This window comes from Oryza glaberrima, chromosome 6 (genome assembly GCF_000147395.1).
Source record: "Oryza glaberrima chromosome 6, OglaRS2, whole genome shotgun sequence".
Taxonomy (NCBI): Eukaryota; Viridiplantae; Streptophyta; class Magnoliopsida; order Poales; family Poaceae; genus Oryza; species Oryza glaberrima.
Genome location: NC_068331.1, coordinates 668,179 through 685,913, shown reverse-complemented (window position 1 = coordinate 685,913; position 17,735 = coordinate 668,179). Strand labels below are relative to the sequence as shown.

At 47.0% G+C, this 17,735-nt stretch overlaps 3 protein-coding genes and 1 long non-coding RNA gene across 6 annotated transcripts; 1 reads left to right on the top strand and 3 right to left on the bottom strand.

The window, feature by feature from the left end:
• Positions 1-899: 899 nt before the first annotated feature.
• On the top strand, positions 900-6,777 carry LOC127775701 (uncharacterized). Of its 3 annotated transcripts, none has more exons than XR_008018015.1 (4): positions 900-2,606; positions 2,703-2,816; positions 2,927-3,000; positions 6,647-6,777. It is a non-coding gene; the product is annotated as an uncharacterized LOC127775701 (long non-coding RNA). The 3 variants fall into 3 exon arrangements; XR_008018013.1 differs by lacking the exon at positions 6,647-6,777 and adding an exon at positions 3,325-3,420; XR_008018014.1 differs by lacking the exon at positions 6,647-6,777 and having other exon boundaries at positions 2,927-3,046.
• On the bottom strand, positions 3,105-7,654 carry LOC127775700 (uncharacterized). Its single transcript, XM_052301988.1, has 5 exons — positions 6,567-7,654; positions 5,881-5,972; positions 5,032-5,128; positions 4,137-4,193; positions 3,105-3,576 (listed from the first exon to the last, which is right to left on the bottom strand). Exons 1-5 carry the CDS (start codon positions 7,652-7,654, stop codon positions 3,297-3,299), a joined length of 1,614 nt encoding a protein of 537 aa, XP_052157948.1. The 3' UTR covers positions 3,105-3,296.
• A 3,139-nt stretch (positions 7,655-10,793) lies between these two features.
• LOC127778016 (late embryogenesis abundant protein 6) lies at positions 10,794-11,340 on the bottom strand. The gene has a single exon (XM_052304654.1). The coding sequence runs from the start codon at positions 11,256-11,258 to the stop codon at positions 10,944-10,946; it is 315 nt and encodes a 104-aa protein (XP_052160614.1). The 5' UTR covers positions 11,259-11,340; the 3' UTR covers positions 10,794-10,943.
• A 1,379-nt stretch (positions 11,341-12,719) lies between these two features.
• LOC127776323 (eyes absent homolog) lies at positions 12,720-17,212 on the bottom strand. The gene is made up of 6 exons (XM_052302678.1): positions 17,032-17,212; positions 16,525-16,762; positions 15,762-15,929; positions 14,689-14,782; positions 13,774-13,929; positions 12,720-13,545 (listed from the first exon to the last, which is right to left on the bottom strand). Exons 2-6 carry the CDS (start codon positions 16,753-16,755, stop codon positions 13,295-13,297), a joined length of 900 nt encoding a protein of 299 aa, XP_052158638.1. The 5' UTR covers positions 16,756-16,762; positions 17,032-17,212; the 3' UTR covers positions 12,720-13,294.
• Between the last annotated feature and the right edge of the window lie 523 nt (positions 17,213-17,735).

Sequence of the window (17,735 nt, the reverse complement as noted above, 5' to 3'; positions counted from 1 at the left end):
GGCCCAAAAGTTGGCCCATACATGTGAAAGGTCCAATTAACTTAACTCCATGTAAAGCCATCGAGGTTTTTTTTTTCTTTTCAAGCAAAACGTAAATGGCGACCTTAGGGGCACGTATTATCATTATCAATTAATAAAAGCCCTGGTGCTACCGATTTTCTCAGAATTTTAAATTTTTTTGGCTCCTCAATATTTGTGATACATTTAGCAGATATCTCATGGCTCCTCGTATTTTGGTTACGTGTCAATCTGCATGCAATGCGTCGTAGCCTGGATTGGTGGGGGCAGCGGCTGAGCTGTGGAGGCGTGGTTTTTCTCCTTTTTTATGATTTTTTTCGGCTCCTCATCAGACGGTTCTGCCGGTCTCCAACTGCATGTGCGCCACGTTTTTGCCTCCTTCGACTAAATGACGCGTGCCGGTATTTATACAAAAAAAACTCCTAGTGTTTGAACGGATTAGCGCGCATGTCCTTCAACTGACTAACACCACGTTCCACTTTATACGAAACAACCCTCGTATAGAAGTACAATATAAAGAAGATACTACCGCAGTTCCAAAATACTTGTCACTTTGAGTTTTTATCTGTATCTTTTGATCATTCGTCTTATCCAAAAAATTATGAAATTATTATTTATTTTGTTTGTGATTTGCTTTATTATCCAAAGTAATTTAAGTATGACTTATCCGTTTTTATATTTGTACTAATTTTTTAAATAAGACGAATGATCAAACGTTACATAAAAAAGTCAAAGTGACTACTAATTTGGGACAGTGGTAGTAGAGTTCTACTCCTAAGGGTAGCTGTGTAAAGATAAAAAACACGAGGGCTTTCTCGAAAAAACATCATATATATCCCCTCCCCTTTCCCGGCTCTCACCCCCAATCTCTATTGTCCCATCTCCTCCGCATGGCGCTTCGCCGCCGCCCCTCCCCCTTGTCCCCCCCTATCCCGCCGTCGGCCGGCAATGGGGCCTGCGACAGCAGTCGACCCGGCCGCGAGCGGAAGCCGTCCCCAGCAGGAAGCTGCGGCGGGCGAGCAGGGCAGGCGGTGGGGAGCCGGGAAGTAAGAGGTCGTCAGCGTGGAGGAGCTTGCGGAACTCGGGAGCGTCGACCATAGCGGGTGATTTCGGGGCGAAGGAGCTAGTGTCCCTCAACAGTGACGGCCACGGTGCGGTGTTCACCCGCGCGGGGAGCACGGCCCTACCCCCGTCTCCATCAGCGGAGCCGGCCCGTGAGCGCCGCGTGCGTCGGAGCTCCTACTCTCCCCCACCTCGCACACCGGCAACGGGGTTTCCGCAGTTCTCTGCTCTTCCGCCTCCGCCTCCGCCGCTGCTCTTCACGCGCTGCCGCCACCTCCTTAGCCATCTTCGTGGCCCGTGAGGAGGCCGAGGTCACCGGATCCAGCGACCCTGGCCTCCTCGCCGTCGGATCCGACCGACCGGAGTAACGGGACGCTGGTCGACGCCGTACTATTCATCTACACCATGCTACTGCTCCCTCCCCTCACCTCTTCCCTTCTCTGGATCGACGGAGCCAGCAGGGGTAGTAACGGCGGTGGCGGTGGTTGAAGGTGCTGGTAGGAAGGTGGCGGTGGCGGGGGGTTTGGATGAGGTGGCGGCGGGGGTATCGCTGCCGCCACCGTCAGCCCGCGCCTCCGCATGGCCGCACGCACCACGTCCATCAGACCTGACGCCGGTGCCTCCTCCCTCCTTATCCCTCTTCTTGTGGTAACGTCAGCAGGGGGAGGGCGGACGCGGCGCCCATCGGGGCCTAGGGTGGCGGCGGAGCTGACCATCGCCCCTCGGATCCGGTGCCCCATAGCCCCTTCTTCATGCGCCATCGCCACCTCCTCGCTCTTCCCTAGCCGTCGTCGCCGCCCGTGAGGAGGCTGGGGCCACCAGATCCAGCGAGCCCGACCTTCTCGTCAGCGGATCTGGCTGACCGGAGTAATTCGACGCTGGCCGGCGTCGTACTCTTCATCTCCCTCATGCCTCCGCTTGCTCTCTCCCGCCCTCTCGCCCCGCTCGGTGGGGTGCCGGATTTGCCGAGCAAGGTCGGTGGCAAGGAGCAGGGCCAGCGGATGTGGCTCGTGCCGGCTCCAGCACCGCCGCTCGCCCTCTCTCCTACACCTTCCTCTCCTTCCCCAGCTGGAGCTCCTCCTTTCCTCTCTGGCGGCAGCAACTGCTCAGCATAGCGCCGGTCGAGACGACGACAACGGCTCGCCGGGCGGCGTGCGAGGACGGGCTCGACTGCGGGCCTTTTATCCACCACCATCCGCTTCCAACTCGCCGTGGTACAGATCCAACTAGCTAACTGGTGTTCTCCTCTATCCCTCTCAGCTGCCGGAGAGGCCCTCTCCTCCCACATGCTGGCACGCCGCACTCTTCGTCAATGGGGTAAAAAACTCGTGACATCGCGCGGGAGTTGGGTAGCAGTTCGCCGTCGACGACGAGCTCCAACGACACCACCACCTTTCCCTCTTGTCTTGGCGGCGAGTGATGGTTCCAGGGGTGCCAGATAAAGTGGCATGTTTGCACCTACTGTTACCATGCATTACAAGAATTTAGACCCTAAACCCTTGCACAGTCCTCTTCGAGCAGAGCTGGTGAGTTCGTCACCGTCACGGTCATCTCTCCCAAAACAACCAAAAAACCTCACCGCGGCCATTGATAAGCCTTGTGCTGGAATATGAAATATGCAGATGAAAGCTCCTAGATTTGTACTGCTCAGGAGGAGCTCCGTGTCCTTCTTTGGCTTCGAGAAGCAAGAATCCGCACTGTCCAAATGGGCGAGAGCAAGAACACGAGAAACCAAGGTGAGCATTTCATGGTTTCACACCTAAATTGTTTATTGCATCTTGGTCAATTTCTAGCTCTTGGTCCCATTTATTTTGGACCAATTAACCTGAATTCCACACAAATTTAGGTTGGAAAGGGGTTGTCCAAGGATGACTAGCTCAGAAACTGCTTAGAAACTTGCATTTCAGCACTGGCTTGAAGGTGCAAATCTTTTTTTTTCTACAGATACTGTGAACTTTTTTAAGTCTATAGTACGGCTTTAAAACAATTGCATGTGATGTGTATGTCTAATCAACGGTAAAGAACAAAGCCACAATCGGTTTCGTACTTTCGTGTGTAACGAAGCAAGGCAATAGTCCTCGCTGAAATTTAATTAGCCCGTCGTATATCAAAACTAGCAAATAGGCGCGCCAGTTCATCTAGTTTATATCCTGTACATATTCATTGAGGCTTTTTTTTAAAACGTATAAATTTATATAATTATCTAAAGTGTTGGTTTAATTTTGTTTGAATTTATATAAAAAGGAACCAGCCCCTTCCTCCTCCTCGGCGCCGGCGCCGCCACCTTCATCGTCTGGCTCATCCTCGTGCGCACTCCCGCTAGTTCTTGCAGCGCCTGGCCGACGGAGCCGCGCCGACGTGCTACCGCCGGCGGTGACAATGGAGTATCGCTCCGCCCGTCGCCGTCGCGCCCAATCCGTCACCGCCTCGTTGCCCCGTCTCCCACGTCGCTGGCCGCCAGGCCTCATCCTCTCCCGCCTCGCCCTGTTGGCTGGCCTGCCCAGACCAGAAATGTGAGAGGGAGAGAAAGGGAGATAGGGGGAGTGATGACGTGGCATCCTGATATATGGGCCTTACGTGGGTCCCACGTTGACTCAGCTGCCACATCGGATAAAACCGGGTTAAAATCACCAAAGGATCTAAAGTAAACGGTATTGTAAGTTGAGGGATATTATATATCTGGTTTTGCGGTTAGGGGATGATTTTGTAACTCAATGACAAGTTGAGGGACCATTGATGTACTTTTTCCTCTAACCGAGACGTCGCTCCGGCCCGTCCTGAATCCCCGGCCCATCTTGATTTGCGCAGGCTTCGTGCTTAGGGTCAAATATGTCCCAAGTTAACGCTTGCTTAACGGTGTTAGTCATGCCGTACGGCACAAGGATGGATTACTCTTTTTTTTATACTTTCTTTTTGCATGGAGGTACGGTAGGGGACAACGGTGTCATTTTCTCTTGTAATTAAGATGGTGCTAATTACATGCATGCAACTGATTTAACCTCGATTCTACAAGCATATAAGAGAGCGCTGATTAAGATCACTGATCGTCTGATCACATGTCATCTTCGGTTATCTCGCAGCGCAGGCGCAATTCATCACGTTCTATGAAATTCCTGCAAAAAGGCCAACAAAAACGTTTAATCAATGAGTGGAAAATTTATGTATGAACGGATATAATACACGGAGGTCTAACAGCAACTCCAACAGGTTGGTCATCCCACTCTATAAAAAAAAATAGCAAACATGGCAAGAAAATAGACTGCAACAGACTCTCCGCCATTTGAATGGCTAAGCCTCTCGCTGGCGAAATATGCAGGAGGGATGGCCAAACACCAACATCAAGTAACACTGCCCTGAGTAGGGCCAACGACAAGAGCTACCTCACCGCCACCACCTCGCCGCACCGATGCCAAGGTCCTCCATCACTCCAGATCCAAGCCTATTGGAGTTGCCACCGTCTTCCCCAGCTCGAGGAAGAAGGTCCCATCATCACCCTGGTTGTCGACTCGAACACAGGACAATGAGGTGGGAGGATGGCAAGCTAGAGTCTCCTCCAGCACTCCTGCGCCACCTCATCCCAGCTTCACCACCACCATCTCCAGCATCATCCCCCATCCCCATTGCCGGAATTGAGTGGAGATGTCATTGCCATCACCGCCACCGACCTCCCTTGCATCCCCTGTTGTCATTGCCAGTGAAGGAGTCCTCCAGCGTTGTCGAATAACATAGCGCATGGCGGCAATATCGTTGCTGCCATCATGCCCGCCAGTGAGTAGCAATGCCTCCGTGAATCCCATCACCTCGAGCAGTCGCCGCCATCACCACCCCATCCGATGCAGCAGTGCAGTCGCCACCTGGCCCTGCTGACGCTGCCATCGCCGTCAGCATATCCATCCTAGGGTGCCATTGCCCCACCTCCTCCTCCCTGTCATCCTGCTCCCCCCATCTCACCTTGTTTCTCGCCCTCCTATATGGTAGGCTGCGGCGGTTGTGGCGACTTGGGCGGCGATGACGACGGCTTGGGCCACGGTGGGACAGTCGGCTGTACCTGTAGTTTGGGCACAGAAAGCGGGGACGCGGAGAGAATAACGTTGTATTACTCGTGGACAACCAACGGTGGAGAGGAGAAGATTGGAGGGAGGAAGAAGAAGTATTTAGAGACCGACAGGAAAACAAAATTGACACTGTTTAGTTGGCAAACTGGCTAAATAGATATTTGGAGATGCTCTAATAGGTGAGCGGTCTGCGCATGCAGATGAGTTTAGCCTAGCTCATTTACATATGTCTTTCTGTATAAAAATATTTAAATCCGAAGTGACATATATAAACTTTTATTATATAAGCTTTAGACATGTATAGACTTTTTTAAAAAAAGACACACATTGTCAAAAAGGAATTTGCATGCCAAAAGTTTGCTAGATAGCTTTTATTTTACGAATCGGCCCTTGGAAAGTGCAAAGTTTAATTGAATATATAGCATGGAAAGATTAAAAAAGATATACTACTTCTATATTTTAATGTATGACGTTGTTGACTTTTTATCTAACGTTTGACCATTCGTCTTATTCAAAAAAAATTTATGTAATTATCATTTATTTTATTATAACTTTATTCGTCATCAAATGTTCTTTAAGCATGACATAAATATTTTTATGTTTGCACAAAAATTTTGAATAAAACGAATGGTGAAACAGTGATTGAAAAGTCTAACGGTGTCATACATTAAAATATGGAGGGAGTAAAACCCTAGGAGGTTATAGCCAGGAAAAAAAAAAATACCACCAATCCACCACCCCGTACCGACGTAGCCTATCCACGTACTGCGTGATTGGTTATCGCTAGATAGCCTATTGATATGGAGACCACCTATACATTTGTCGACAAATTTTCTACTAAAAATTTGACAGATGTAATTATAGTACAATCGTAGTATAATTACACTGTAACTTATATGTAATTACACTGTAACTTGCATGTAACTACAGTGTAACTTGTATATAAGTTTCATGTAATTTTGAATCTTTAGATCTATTACAAGATTTGTTTTGGTGAGGAAGAAAAATAAAATCACAGCACATACATGTGTAAGGATTTGTTTCCACAACCTCTATTTTACCGAAATAACATATTACGGAGAGATTTTTGAAAGTTACATACAAGTTACACTATAGTTACAGTGTAATTACATGTAAGTTATAGTGTAATTACACTACGATTGTACTGTAATTACATCTGTCAAATTTTTAGGAGAAAATTTATCGACAAATATATAGCAAAATCGATTGATATATACACACTATAATATAATTTTGAATTCACGTATTTATGGTTGAACTTTCTCTATGAGGCATTTATTAAGAATTTAATATTAAGAGATTCCGTGAATATGTGCGTGTGGCATGCAAGATATGATATATAAAAAAAACACAAGCAAGAAGGATTATATATATGAATATGAGATTAATTATCGATCAGTATATATGTACCTTTGGACGTACTTCCAGCGGCCAGGCATGATGCCTTGCAGGACGTCGTTCATCAACTTGTCGCAATCCTCCATTTGCAGGAACCTCTTGGCCTCGTTGTAGCAGCGAGGCAGCCTGCCGGCGAACAGCTCGATGACGACGTCGGAGAGGTGGCGGCCGACGGCGTCGACGCGCACCTCCTTGGCGTAGCAGCAGCGCCAGTCGAAGACCCGCAGCTTGGGCGCGCGCAGGCGGAAGTACGAGTACTCGGTGAAGCTGGCGCGGAAGAGCGTCTCCACGCAGAGCATCTCGTGGCTGGACGGCGGGTCGGGCTTGCCGCCGTCGTGGCAGGACACCCGCAGCGTGGTCAGCTCGTCGGCGAGGACGGCGATGGCGGTCGCCGTGCCGAGCGACACGCCGCTGACGTCGGCGATGCGGAGGTGCTTGAGGCGCGGCATGGTGGCGGACGTGATCTCGATGCTGCCGGAGAGGGTGCAGCCGGAGATGTGCAGCTCCTCCAGCGACGGGAAGGCGGTGTCCTGGAGATAGCCTGGGTGGAGCACCATGAAGCTGTCCTTGAAGGTGAGCGACTTGAGCGCGCTGGCGCCGGGGCCATGGACGTGGGGCGGCCTCACCGAGTACCAGCACGATTCCATGGACAAGCAGGCGGTGGCAGCCGGCAGATGCAGGGACCACGGCCCGGCGTCGTCGTTGCGTAGGTTCTTTGGGCAGTTGAGGAACAGCTGCAGCGAGGAGGCGGCGGCGAGCGCGATGAACTCGTCGGCGTACCGGCACTCCATGGGCACGTCCTTGCGGTAGGCCAGACAGAGGCGCTTGACGGTGTGGCGGTCTGGCCCCGCGCAGCGCCGGCGAAGCGTGCGCGCCATGCTGTCGACGCGCTGCCTGCTCTGCGTGGACAAGGACGACCCCTGGGCCCCGAGCACCGACATGATGAACGACACGGCGGGGAGCTTGGTGTGGAGGTGCTTCCACCGCCGCGACACCGCGGCGGTTCGCACGGCTTCCTTGTAGCGGACCATCGACAGGATGTGCAGCAGGATGTCGTCGGGCAGCTGGCTGATTAGGTCCTTGCCTTTCCTCCTCGCCATCGTCGTACGTACCTCGTCGATCGCCACGAATATTATACGGCAGGCACGCGGCACAGCACTTGTATATGGACACACAACATCTTTGCGGACATGGACGGATAGTCGGTCTCCCTTTTGGGCTTCGATCGCTACTGTAAAGACGTGTACCAAACGGGGATGTACGTGGTACGTACGTACGAATCCCAATTCACCTACCTTGTACACAAGTTATTTTGTAAGACATATATATATTACTTAGATCAATCCAATAGAAATCATTGGCCAGCAACCCCCGCCCCTCTTTCCCTCCTCAGCCTCACCGCCGTCCGAGCGGGTCGTCGAAAACCGTGTGGCCACAAGGACAATGACGGCAGGGCTTTCCTTTTCCCTGAGGTCACGGGGTCGGAGTACACGACCCTGACTAGATATGGGATGACAATGATCAAGGCACCGATAGCCGTGACAGTGCTAGGCCGGAGCCGGTGCCTCGAGGGGCTGGCTGCTGGCGGCAAGGTCTGATGAGGCAGCGTCGACCGAGGCGACGATGACAAGGTGGTGTCGTTGAATCCGGTGTCCACTGCGAGATCCAGCCTCCTTTTGTTAGGATCTAGCCTTTTCGGCGCGGGCGACCGACTCATCCCCTGCGCGCACCCGAGCTGACAGCGACAATGAGGCAGCGGGGTGCAGCTATGTGAAGACGGCGTGGCTTCGATTGTGGGCACGACCATGCAGAGAGGTGATTGCGAAGCCAACCGGGTAAGCGGGCTATGTCGGGTCGCCGACGTCAAGAGGAAGGTGGCGGAGGTGGCGGCGGGGATAGAAGGAAGCTGGCGGTGTCGGCTGGGAGCAGAAGGCGTCCTCTCATGCTCCTGGCGGAAGGCTGGCTTAGCGTGGAGGCCTGCGGCTGGCGGCGGTAGGCTAGCGCGACACGAGGAGGCGTAGCTGGCGTTTGCGGAGACCAGCGTGGTTGGTGGAGATGGGACCATGGGAGGCTGGTGCTACGAGTGGGTGATGGAGCGAGAGGTCAGTACGGGCAATGGCATGGAGGCTGGCCCGAGTGACGGCGTGTGAGGCCGACGTAGTAATGACAGGGAAGCCAACACAGTGGACGTAGTTATTTCTTGTTGATTGTATGATCAAATCAACCGGCACGCTAGCATACCCGAAGACGAGTCTTGGACCTGCACTGGAGTTAAGCAGATCTCCCAGGCCTCGTGTTTTCTGTCAACACGTAGGGGAGGCTGGTGACGGCATGTGTGCCATGTTCCACGTCGAGGCTAGCTGGCATGGGGCGTTGGTACAATGTTGTTCATGCACTGACTGAGGTTGGCTGGTAGTGGAGCAATGGAGCGTTTAGCTATGGATCGACAAGGAGCAGGCGACAAGTAACGACGTTTCGGGTATCATTTTTCTTCTTGGAGGCTATGTCGAGCCATCCTTCTTCCTCTAGTAGGGTTGCCAAGTGAAACCTTGTCTTCAGGACCTTGATGGACGGCGGCATCGATGCTCATCATCGATTTTCTCCCTACAAACGTCGTCTAGGAGGCCACCTTGCCAAAATTCTTCCAAATAGCTTGTGTGTGCTCTTTTTATATGTCTGTCCTCTTGTGGCAATGCCCTAGCTAATGCAAGCTGGCCATGTTAGGGGAGGGGGCATGTGTGGGGTGTTCCATTTTTCTCTCACCCTCTCCCCCTCCAATACCAAAGGCGTGGATATAATTGAGTATAGTGCTCGGTTGATAAGGTTTGTTTTTGGGTAGTTCGGATCTTTGTTAGTCTAGAGGCGGCCGATCACGCTTACATGCGTCCGGTCCGGGTACTAGCCTTCTCTTGGGTTTTATTTAGGTGTTTGTCCGTGCGTGGTGATAGATTTTTTTTCTTTCCTGACTACTGCTTTTCAGTGTGTTAGCCTTGTAATTCTTTTCCACTCTATTCAATGAATAATCACACATACAGTGTTGGTAGTTATAAAAAACTCCTATGGCTCTAGCCAGCCTCCCATTCCCATAGTACCCAGGCTACAATCTGATCTGCCCTGGCCGTCGTTGCGTCGATACACTCGCAGTGTAATCCTTAAGCTTCAGGAGGTTAAAACTATGGTATTATCACAAAACTATATATTTTATATATTTAATCTGAAGTAGTATTATAAAACTATAGTTTTAACATTAAATCTATATCCCAAAACTTTATATTTAAGGTGGCATTACAGATTTAATAGCAAAGTTTTCACGAAAATATAAATTTAGTGACAATTTAGTTATAGAACTCAAAAAACTAAAGTTTAGTGATAATTTAATCGTAAAACTTGCACACACTAGTGGAGAAAGAGGCTTTACTCCTGGTTAGAAACCCCTTATAGTCTCATCTTTAATCTCGGGTGAAATAACCGGGACTAAAAATTCATCTTTAGTCCCGGTTGGTGTTACTAACCGGAACTAAAGATGGTGGGAGCAATCCCGGTTGATCTTTTTTTTTTTCTCAAATTGATCTGCTTTCTAAATATTCCCAATCATATCCCCAAATCATCCACAAATCAAAGTAGCATCACAAATTGCTAGAAATGCATCATAGATAACGAATACATCACATCACAAAATCTCAAACAAAAAATACATCACAAATCCTAAAAGAAATACATCACAACTCAAATACATCATAGATCAGATCCAATATCACATACATCACATATCAAATCCAATGAATCATAAATTCAAAAAAAAAAAAAATCCAGCATAAGAGGGTAGAGGGTAGGGCGCCACCGGCCTCCCGGCCCCATCCTCCCGGCCTCCGCCGCACCCGCCCGATTGGTATTACCAACCGGGACTAAAGATAAAAAAATACCTCTCAACTTTTAAACCGGGACTGAAGATGCTTTTTAGTCCCGGTTTTTATTAGAAAAGGGACTATTGTGAAATTTAGCCGACTGACCAAAGATGATTTCTCCACCAGTAATGTATTATAAGATGATTTCTCCACCAGTGACGTATATAATACGTTTAGTCAGAAATCTAAGAAACTTAGTGTTGAATCGCTGTGATCGATAATTTGATGAAAGTATCGGTAGTTTTATAAAATTTACTCTAAAAATAGACGTAACAACAATATCCATTATAAAACTTCCTCCAGTACTCTAAAGAGATCACAATCCGACTAATTAACAACCTCGATAGATATATCACTGATATCTTGTCTGGCACACAGTACAGATTACATGCACACTGGCTGGCTTATTATTTATTGTAAGTAGATTGATTAGTGGAAACTGTTACGATAATTAGCAGCACAGAGAGACATGCGTGCATACTAGCTACTCGTAGTAGCTAGCAGGTGGGGGGTGCGGCGCCGGCGCCGCGGCGGTCGGACGAACGCCGGCGGTGGTTCCGGCGCCATGCTTATGGAGCCTGTGCTGGATGGCCTCCTCACGGTGGAGGGCCTTGTCCTGGTGCAGCTCCATCTTGGCGGCGGCGACCCTGGCCTTAGCGCGCTCGTGCGCCAGCTCCCTCTCGGCGTGGGACCTCGCCGTCGCCACCTCCTTCTTCTCGTCGGCCTTGGCCTTGCTCACCTTCCCCTTCGCCTTCACCGCGCTCACCTTGTCCTTCACCTTCTCCTTCACCGCCTGCATCCTCGACCTTTCTTACTTTAATTATCAATCTGATGATCTTCTCCGATCGATCGATCGATCGATCCTCACCAAGCTAAGCTTGCAGGGCGTATGATGGGAAGTAAGGTTGCTCGAGTTGCATCCGATTATATATATGCTGCACTTGGACGACTTTGGTCGATGGACAAAGACGATCATCATGCATGAATGGCTGTTACGTGGACGCGGTGCATGTACACCACGTCGATCGATCGGAACACCAGGACTGGACACACGTCCCCGCTAGTTGCGATCGAGATTCTTCTGGATGCACCACCTGTACAAAACGTACGGCATATGTTCTTCTCCGACCAACATGCTTTCTGCCGACTCCTGCTACTAAAAGCCACACATCGTTTTCCCGGCCGCAGGACCTTGGTTTGGTCGGCGGACTCCCTCTCCACCACCACTACGAAACCGGTCATTCGTAACGAATTAATTGTAGATCTTATATGTTGATGGATGATCTGCTCACTAATTAGTGATTACCGATATAGAGATTATCTGTGTTGATGGATATATTGCACGAAGTATGTGTAGTTTCGTGATAAACGGAGACGCTGAATTTGTAATTTTATAAAACAAGCTCGTCGGTCACACAACTGTGTGCGATCATATGTAATGAATGGGAAACTTGAAAATTAGCAGGGCTAGTTAGCTCGTTGAGTGTTGCCGCAGCACCAGCTTTAGAAAGATTATAGCCTTTGAAACTTGCTTAATGTTGTAAAGGCGGTGCTTTTGACGCACTGCATTTGTGCCTCCTCCCGGGGAGGTTTGTATAGTTTTCCTCTTTTCCTTAATATATATCGGTCGGCATTCTTCACCATCCCGGCGAAAAAAACAAGCTCTGAAATTTATAGTTTTGTTATAAATAATATAAAATACATGTAGTTTTTGTAAAATTTAATCTAGATTATATAGTTGTGGAAGGGTACGTTTTCTGCGCCATCGATCTTGTCCACTTGGCCTAATTAATAAACTGCTGGTAACTACTTCTTCCTCCCCCTGCTGCTGCTTGAGCAGAATGGAAGGAGGCCCTGGAACTTGTTCGCTCCCGTCACCTGCACCTTCAGATGCCTATTGTTTGGCCAAACGGCATATTCGTAAATAAGAAGTAATTTGTGAATAAAATTTTTATATGTGTTCTTAACGATCTAAAAGCAAATGTTGAAAAACAAATTTTAATGAGAAAAACCTGAAAATTAGTTTTAAATCTAATGTTAAAATTTTAAATTTTGTCTGATAAGTATAAATATAAGCGAAAAGATAAGATAAGGCCATATGCTTCTTGTTCATCATCTGCAGCTTGGCATTGGCTGAGTTGGGCCGGATCCGATCAGAACTCGTCTTGGGACGGGCCAGATAGCAACCCGAGTTCGGCATGTGCGTAAGATAAGAAATTGAAAGGAAACCGACTGAACACTATTCAGACAAAAATAAATAAATAAAAACTAGTAGTATGTTTCATATACATATATCAGTAGGTTAAAAATTTACTCAACCAGTGAAAAGGCTCTTCACTAGTATATCACAATGTTCCTATTGAATTTGTGAAATTTTCTACATATGAAATGTACCAAACAAGAATCATAAGCTAGCACCCCCCATGCATCGCAAGGATCTTGCTACACTTCCTATTCATTGTTCAGACGAGAATCATCATCAACCAACTCTAAGGAAGAAGAAGCATATGTACAAAATCACCTGAAATGCCAATGCACACCGCCGGCGACCACAATGGCCGGGATACATACAACAACCAACAGACGAACGATTTGCCTGGTCAGAGTAAAATGGCAACACGAACAGCACAGAATCTTTCTAGAAACACATGCCGGAACTAGTCGGACGCTTTATTTATCACACACCAGCCTCCTAATTCTCCAGGCAGAGGGTCAGCAATATGCCTTCCCATCGCATCTCTCTGCTTACAATTTCCTTTAACAAGGTCTCCACGGCAATTGGCAAATGCCGGCATCGGAGGACTGAGGTAAACAGGAGGACCAACAGGATGTTGGTTAACCATCGTTGCTCGATGAATCATAAACGGTATCCATGATGCGATGAATGGTTGGAAGGTTCAGGCCAGGGAACCTATGAGGGGCATCAGGGTGGAACTCGATCTTGACAAATGGCCACTTCATTATCTGCGCAGCGGTGCATTCTTCGTGTCCGTCTCCGATTGCACAGAAACGGACGTTTGGGCCATCATAGCGCTCCTTGATCCATTTGAAGCACTGCAGTTTCCCGACTTCCCAGGAGCTGTAAACTGCAAAGCAGAAGCAGATTTTAAGTAAATTAATCTACATTTGTTTATGCGTAGAATTCATCTACTTCCTAGTATGACAACAGTAGCCAACTGCTACGGGATTTTCTGGACATGGTATACAAAGGCCATCAATCATTCAAGAACTATCAGCACGGCCAATTATCCCATTGCATATTTTCCATAAACACGCAACAGAAACAAAATGCTCAAAGGAACTTTTAGACATACCATTCTCGAATGCAACCACATCATCCAGACGATAGAGCAAACATTTGGCAAGACTTGGAATCAGGGACCCTGATGTAACTATGCAATTGATGCTTGAATGTTTGGCAGTGGACTCAGCTGTTGATTTACCCATTGCTTCTTCCAACAACTTATGAGCTGCATAACAAGAGAAAAGGCAATTGAGCACTGAAGCAACAAAACTGATTGTTGAATTTGGCTAAAGAAAGAACAGTTAAGACAATATAATCTTGTTCTCAAAAGTTCTAACGCATAGTACACAGAGAAAAACTTAAAAACTCCTGACTTTTCTTTCAGTGGACATGTATTCTGAGGTGGCAACCTACAGTGATTAAAAGCATACATCAAGCCAGTGTTTTGAAAAAAAGGTCTACAAGGCCACGTACAAGGCCGCATACAAGGAACGGATGCCCCAACCTTGTACAGCTTAAGCCGCATAAGCACCCGATTATACCACATAAGCATCTGATTATGCCACATAAGTGCTACAAAACCACATATCGCTTTTTGAAACATTGTATCAAGCAGAAGGGACATTATTTTGGTACATGCATTGTTAAGTTGTTGCAGGTCCTCTTAGTTGTAAACTCTTATAGCTTTGGTGATAACAATTATATAGTCCATAAACAAAAATGCCAGCCCAAATTTAATCCCACTGGTTGAAAGTAGAAATATCAGAAGCATGTTCTTTCGGCATTGACAATTTGGAGTACCATCAATTATGCAACATAAGGCTCTAGAAGATTCTTTGTGGTTGTAAAACCCTTACAACTTTGTTGTCATACTTAGTTCATCAACAGAACTGAAGGCCAAAGTATTTTTTTTCTGCCAACAAAAATCAGAAAACTAGTCCTTTTTTTCTAAATATTAAAGGAAAATAAGTACGAGTTAGAATACCTGAAGAAAGCCAACCATCGGTGTATTTGTCGGTCGCGCTATACAGATCATTCCAGACTTTGATCATGTGGTGGTCCAGAATTTTTTCCAAACCCTGAGAAGAAACACCAAAGAAGTTCAATTACTCATTACAAACATGAAATTGACAAAATATTAGAAATTAGTACTGGCATGAAAAAGTTCTAAATAATAACAACGAAATGAAAACAGAAGAGCTCTACAAAATAGATAGCTGAAAAGTGAATATCTAATGATGATGCTCTATATAAAGTCCCAGCACGGCACTTATGACTTCTAAGGCCCTATTTCTTATTATTGTTCCTAAATAAAGTTTCGCTAAGATCAAAACCTCTGAACAAAATAGCCTGAACCAAAACATGAAGTCCCAGAGAATCACTGAGGAGGACAAGTCATTTCAAAGAACTGAATATCCACTATAATCCCCACATAACTCCCCACCCCTGTCGCCTTGATACAAATTAACCTACATACTTCCCAAGAACAAACCTCTTTCTTGCTGTGTGTGGCAACTCTATTACAAGTACAGACCAGTGCTCAGCGTAAAGCTCACAATGGAACATCCCGCAAAAAAAAGAAGAAGATAAAAGCAACATACTTCAGTTAGCACCCTGCTACGATTTATTCCTAGACGTCATAAAGAATCTATTCTATTTCTTAATATAAAGTCCAAGCATTATAGCAACTAACAATGATTGATCAAACACCAGAAAAGTGTGCTGATCCATACCAGACACAGACACTCCATGGTATCAAATCTTGAACAGTAACAATATTCTTACTAAATGGAATGAAGCATCACAGTTTCGCTAGAGAAGTGACCTGAGCACTGCACCACATCCATATTTAGAAGGTTCATTCTTAAAAGGTACACTCAAAATATGCCTGACAGAGGGCATGAACCTTAGGCCCTGTTTGGATGGGCCAATATGGAAGTGAATGAAAGTTATTCTAATCAGGTGGATGGCCAGGATCCCTCACCATCCTAGCCCCTGAAAAAAGGCCTAGAGAAAGCAATATGGGGTGGATGTAAGAGAAGGTAATTCCTGTGATACCTTTGTATACTTCTCTCCAATAGCACGGTGCCTGTAAGCAAGCTTCCTTTTATTCAGATCATCATAAGGCGAACTAAAGCAATCAGCTTCAAAATCATATGTTGTCAAGTCTTTCCCATCATCATATTCTTTGACAGCACTGAGAAAGGGTTCATTGTAATTCTCAATCTGCATTTTGTGTGAGAACAAAAATGATCAGTTAACAAATATGACATAAAAAAGAGTGGTTTACCCATGCATTAAATGAAACATCAGACACTTAAGTGCAGAGCCCAGCTAGATGAATTATATGAAGCAAGATTTCACGTACAAATGGATTCCAAAAAGATAACTACACGACAAGTACAGTGACAAAAAGAAGATACTGGCATGGACAGTCCAATTTGTAGAAACACTTTATCATACGTTCTATCTATTTCTGGTACAGTTGTCGTATCTATCTATCCGTTATATTATTGAGAGCTCACTAAAAGGAGCTACCACGTTTGCTCTAAAGGCATATAAAGCACCACGTTGGCCGGCGGAAAAGAGAAAGATCTCCACCATCCATCATGGTGGGACCAAATTATAACGGCCTAGATTAATGGCTACAAACATTTAACAGATACGATTCTATTTCAAGTAGACCCGCGCAACTTTGCGCGGGAATTTCAACTTGTTTCTATTACTAAAAAGGAAATCAATCACATCTACCCAAGAATGTGCCTACAAATATATAGTAACATGGCAAGTAGCCAGCAGATAGTAGTGGAGTGGAGCTGACCTCCTCATAGAAGAAATGCTCGTCACAGAGTTCCAGAATGAGATTCTCCCACCTCTTCCCTATATCAACACTCTTATCATGGTCCTTGAGGCCATCAAAGGCACCAGCATACGAGCCATCCAGCAGCGACTTGAGCAGAATGAGGGTTTCATCCATGTCCCATATGTACACATTCATAATCTTAATCTCGTCCCTGGTGGCATCAGCCGAAGCGGCGACAACCCCATCCATTTCACTCCTGCTCTCATCAACAACAACAGCAGGATTGCATCATCACTGTTATCAACCCAATTTCATCGATAAACTAGTACCTAAAGCGCCTACGGTAAGGGGGCAGACCTAACAAAGCTGCTATGAACTGCTACAAGCACAGCACGACGCCCGAAAGAGATCAGGAAGACGCTGGATGGGTCAGCTCTAGGCAAAGAAACCAAACCCTAGTCCGGGATGGATCCCCAATCCATGCCACGCGGGCTCAATCCAAGGGGAGAAGAATTGAGTGGATACCTCAAAATTGGACGCGAACCGGAGTCGGAGGTCGGGCGGGCGGGCGAGCGAGCGAGGAGGTCGCGCAGGGGAGGAGGGCAGAGGGCGGGTCCGGGAGGGAGAGGAGGCCGTCGACGGCGCCGGCTTGCTCGCCGGCGAGGCGGAAGGCGCTGCAGATCGGAAGCAGAAGAGAAGGGAGATGGAGACAGTAGAGGAGCACAAACACAGAAATAGATGGAGGGGAAGGGGGTATTTTGGTCATTCTCCAATTTCTTTTTTCTCTCTTACCCTTTTCTTGTGAAACTGAATTTACCTACTGGTAGGCTGTGATCTTGAACAAAAAAATATATTGATTTGTGCCATTTGAAATAAGCTTTTGTTTTGTGTCTAAAACAGCAGATAAATAGTAGTAGGGTATTGAATGTACAATTTTTTTGTGAGAAATTTGCTATATGATAAGGCTGAGTTTGACCCATCATAACCGTTTGTCGGAAAATGGGGGCTTTCCTAAAGTCTTTCCTTGTATAGAAGGAATAGGAGAACCTATTTTTCCTTCTTTTTTTTGTTGCGATCATGTAGAAGACGTACGTACATCACGTGCATATACTACACACACCCTTAATACACTTTCTGCGTAACGCACTGTCGAGACATGTTGAATTCATTATTGTCGGTTACTTCCACCTGTTAAGTCTTAACACATGTTTGCGTAGAGCATTGTTGAT

Coding starts and splice junctions, on each gene's coding strand:
- LOC127776323 (XM_052302678.1), bottom strand. CDS start 16,755: ATGGATGGGGTTGTCGCCGCTTCGGCTGATGCCACCAGGGACGAGATT. Junction 14,783..15,761: donor TTGGAGAGAAGTATACAAAG/GTATCACAGGAA, acceptor GTTTCTTCTCAG/GGTTTGGAAAAAATTCTGGA. Junction 13,546..13,773: donor TGTGGTTGCATTCGAGAATG/GTATGTCTAAAA, acceptor TCTGCTTTGCAG/TTTACAGCTCCTGGGAAGTC.
- LOC127775700 (XM_052301988.1), bottom strand. CDS start 7,654: ATGGCGAGGAGGAAAGGCAAGGACCTAATCAGCCAGCTGCCCGACGAC. Junction 4,194..5,031: donor ATAGGAGGGCGAGAAACAAG/GTGAGATGGGGG, acceptor GCCTTTTTGCAG/GAATTTCATAGAACGTGATG. Junction 3,577..4,136: donor GAGATAACCGAAGATGACAT/GTGATCAGACGA, acceptor TGGTCTGGGCAG/GCCAGCCAACAGGGCGAGGC.
- LOC127778016 (XM_052304654.1), bottom strand. CDS start 11,258: ATGCAGGCGGTGAAGGAGAAGGTGAAGGACAAGGTGAGCGCGGTGAAG.